Below are 4373 nucleotides of genomic sequence, written 5' to 3' on the forward strand. Positions count from 1 at the left end.
CCCAAAACCGCCGTGCCTCAGTTTCCCCCCTCGCCGGCCGCAGGTGGCTGGCCGAGTCCGCGCGCTGGCTGGTGCTGTCGGGCAAGGCCGAGAAGGCCGTGAAGGTCCTGCAGAGGGTGGCCAGGATAAACAAGAGAAAGGAGGAAGGGGAGAAGATCACGGCGGAGGTATGGTGGCCCCGGGGTGGGGGTGGGGGGTCTCCAGGCCGGGCCGGTCTCAGTTTTCCCCCCCACCAACCTCTCCCGTCTGCCGACAGATCCTCAAGTCCAACATGCAGAAGGAGTTGGCCTGCATGAAGTCGTCCTACACCGTCTCCGACCTGGTCCGGACCCCGGCCATCCGGCGCATCTTCTTCTGCCTCTCCATCGTCTGGTGGGGACGGGAGGGATGGAGAGGGGGATGGAGAGGTGGATGGGGAGGGATGGAGAGGTGAAAGGATGGCTGGATATATGGATGGATGAGTGGATGGATAGATGGTTGGGTGGACGGACAACTGGATGAATGGATAGATGGATGGATGGATAGCTAGGTGGGTAGGTGGATAGATGGATAGATAGATGGATGGATGGTTGGGTGGATGGATAGCTGGATGAATGGATGGATGAATGGGTAGATGGATGGATGGATGGTTGGGTGGATGGAYGGTTGGGTGGATAGATGTGTAGGTGGGTGGATAGATGGATGGATGGATGGATAGTTGGGTGGATGGATAGCTGGATGAATGGATGGATGAATGGGTAGATGGATGGATGGATGGGTGGGTGGATGGATGGGTGGGTGGATAGATGTGTAGTGGGTGGATAGATGGATAGGTGGCTGGGTGGATGGATGGAGGGACGGACAGACAAGCAGAGACTCCAGCCGTCCCTCTACGACACAGCAGCGTTGTCCTCCAGGCGAGACCCTCTGCAGTGTCCCACGGGACGGAGACACCCCAGAGCAACCGGGAGAGGCCACCGCGTGCAAGGCCAGCGCGCGGCCCCCCCCCGAGCGACGAGGCCCCGTGCGAGGCCCTCGCCGAGTTTCCCACCTCCCCCCTCCTCTCTGCCCCCGCTCCAGGTTCTCCATCAGCTTCTCCTACTACGGGCTGGCCATGGACCTGCAGAACTTCGGGGTCAGCATTTACCTCATCCAGGTGATTTTCGGTGCCGTCGACTTCCCGGCCAAAGTGTTGGTGACCATCTCGCTGAGCTACATCGGCCGGCGGGTGACGCTCGTGGTGTCCCTCCTCTCGGCGGGGCTGGTCATCATTGCCAACATCTTTGTCTCCACAGGTTATTGGGGGACGGAGGGACGGGGGCCAGGCGGGGGGGGGGGGTCAGGGCAGGGTGAAGGCCACCCATCCATCCATCTGCTTATCCATCCATCCATCCTTCCCTCCATCTAACCAACCAACCATCTCTTCACTCCCTACTCATCCCTCCACCCATCCCTCCTTCCATCCATTCTTCTACTCACTTATCCATCCAACCATCATCCATCCAATCATCATCCATCGTCCATCCAACCATCATCCATCCAATCATCATCCATCCAACCATCATCCATNCCATCGTCCATCCAACCATCATCCATCCAATCATCATCCATCCAACCATCATCCATCGTCCATCCAACCATCATCCATCCAACCATCATCCATCCAACCATCATCCATCCAATCATCATCCAGCCAACCATCATCCATCCAACCATCTCCTCCCTCCTCACCTGTTCCCCCCACCCATCCCTCCCGCCCCGTCCCTGGGGCGAGCGCAGAGGCCGTCCCAGACCTCCCCATGCCCCCGCAGAGCTCCAGACCGTGCGCACGGCGCTGGCCGTCGTCGGCAAGGGCTGCCTCTCTGCCTCCTTCAACTGCATCTTCCTCTTCACCACCGAGCTCTACCCCACTCCCATCAGGTAAGCCCACCCTTCCCCAGTTGCCCCACGGCGGGGTAGATCCCACGGGGGGGGGGGGGCAGATCCCACCTCGGTTGCCCCCTTCGTCCCCCGCCAACCCTGCGGCTGGTGTCGCTCTCTTCCCCCCCTCCAACGGCAGGCAGACCGGCCTGGGCTTCGGCAGCACCATGGCGCGGGTGGGCGGCATCGTGGCGCCGCTGGTGAAGATGATGGATGAGTATTACCCCTTCCTGCCCCCCGTGGTCTACGGGGCGGCCCCCGTCATGTCGGCCGTGGCGGCCGGCTTCCTGCCCGAGACCCTCAACGCGCCGCTGCCCGACACCATCGAAGAGGTGGAGAACAGGTGGGCGCGCGGGACGGGACGGGGGGGGGGAGGCTTGGTGGACGGAGGGATGGACGGATTGATGGACAAAGGGGTGGGTGGTTGGCTGGATGGCAGGTTGTGGTGATGGACAGACGGTTGGATGGACAAACGGGTGGATGGACAAGTGGATGGATTGATAGACAAACGCGTGGGTGGCTGGATGGGTGGAAAAATGGGAGGTTGTGTTCATGGATGGATGAGTCAACGGACAGAGGGATGGATGGACAACCATGGATGATGGTTGGATGGATGATGATTGGATGGATGATGGTTGGATGGATGATGGTTGGATGGATGATGGATGATGGATGGATGGACTGACAGACAAATGGGTGGGTGGACGGACAGGTGGAAAAATGGCGGGATGTGTTGGATGGACAGCAAATGGATGGATAGACTGTTAGACAAATGGGTGGGTTGTCGGTTGGACAAATGGAGGGATGTGTTGGATGGATGGGCGAATGGGTGGATGGACAGGCAGCTGGATGGACAAATGGGTGGGTGGGCTGATGGTTGGACAGATGGGTCAGTAGATGAATGAATGGATGGAGGGATGTGTTGGTGGACGGATGGATGGACTGGAAGACAAATGGGTGGGTTGTTGGCTAGATGGACGGATGGAGGGATGTGTTGGTGGCCAGATGGATGGACTGGAAGACCATTAGGTGGACTTTTGGATGGACAGATGGCTTGGAGGATGCTTGGGTGACTTTTTGGGTGGATGGATGCGTTGGCTGGACAAACAGGGCTGCTGGGTGAGCGGATTGGAGGACCAACGGGCGAGGGGGGGATCGGCTGGATGGATGAGGGGAGAACGAGCAAGACAGATGGACGCACAGAGGGAGCGGGACGCACGGAGGAGCGGGCAGACACGGCGTGGAGCACCCTCGGAGGGGCCTCGCCGCGCCGGGGGCCTTCTTCACCCCTCGTCTTCCTCCCCTCCAGATCCAAACAGAAGCAGCTGGAGGACACCAAGGAGAAGATCCCGCTCCAGCCCCAGGACAAAGCCCTGCAGAAGGAGGCTTGAGGGGCTCCAGAGGGGGCTCGAACCCGCCCCGGCCGGGCCCCCGCGGGAATAAAGCAGCTCTTCCGCGGCGCCGCTGTCTCGGGGTTTTGGCCTCCGATAACCCGGCGCCCCAGAACCCCCCACGGCCGGGGTCACCCCGATAACGGGGCGCCCCATAACCACCCATGTCTGGGGTCACCCCGATAATGGGAAACCCCATAACCACCCATGTCTGGGGTTACCCCACTAATGGGTGCCCCATAACCACTCATCCGAGGTGACCCCCAATAATGTGACACCCCATAACCCCACATCCAGGGTCACCCCGATAACGCAGCAACCCCCCCCCCAAAACCACCCATTTGGGTTTACCCCGATAAGGTGACACCCCATAACCCCACCTCTGGGGTTACCCCGATAACTTGGTGCCCCATAAGTCCCTGCGTGGGGTTACCCCAATAACGTGACACCCCGTAACCCTGCACCTGAGGTTACCCTGATAATGCGACCCCCCCCACCCCCGTGACCCCCACATCTGGGGTTACTCCAAGAAGGTGGCACCCCATACGAGGTGAACCCCAACAACGTGACACCCCATAGCCCCTCTCCGGGGTTACCCCAATAACACGACGCCCCATAACTCCATCTGGGGTTAACCCCGATAACGTGACACCCCCATAACCCCACATCCAGGGTTACCCGGATAATGTGACGCCCCCATAACTCCATCCAGGGCCACCCCGTGTCCCCATCTCCACCACCCCTTGGATGGTGCCCCAGCCCCATCCCAACCTCTTCCATCCTCCAGGACCGGCCCGTCCCGGCGCTGCCCCTTCCCCGACTTCTCCCCGGGGGCCACYGCGGCCCTTGTCCCCGTGGCCACCGTGGCCCTTGGCCGCCGACCGCCAGCCCGCGCGCCGTCCTCGTCAAAAATTAATCGCCGGCTTCCCCAGGCGGAGAAGACACTGACCTCCGCGGCCGGACCGGGCTGCCTCCGTCAGCAGCTTTTCCCGGCCGGTAAAATTTAACCCCGCGGAGCCAGGTGACATCGGGTGGAGGAAGGAGACCTTCTTCCTCCTCCTCCTCCTCCTCCTCCTCCTCCTC

At 60.8% G+C, this 4373-nt stretch overlaps 1 protein-coding gene across 1 annotated transcript in view; it reads left to right on the top strand.

Moving 5' to 3' along the window:
• LOC112963279 (solute carrier family 22 member 6-A-like) overlaps positions 1-3290 on the top strand; it is a 4624-nt gene extending 1334 nt beyond the window's left edge. Inside the window, exons 3-8 of the mRNA XM_026060196.1 lie at positions 22-167; positions 257-372; positions 1060-1274; positions 1791-1899; positions 2039-2248; positions 3209-3290. Coding sequence (XP_025915981.1) covers positions 22-167; positions 257-372; positions 1060-1274; positions 1791-1899; positions 2039-2248; positions 3209-3290 — 878 coding nt within the window. The remainder of the gene's footprint in view (positions 1-21; positions 168-256; positions 373-1059; positions 1275-1790; positions 1900-2038; positions 2249-3208) is intronic.
• The last annotated feature ends 1083 nt before the right edge of the window (positions 3291-4373 follow it).

Source organism: Apteryx rowi, unplaced genomic scaffold, assembly GCF_003343035.1.
Source record: "Apteryx rowi isolate R43461 unplaced genomic scaffold, aptRow1 scaffold_1665, whole genome shotgun sequence".
NCBI lineage: Eukaryota > Metazoa > Chordata > Aves > Apterygiformes > Apterygidae > Apteryx > Apteryx rowi.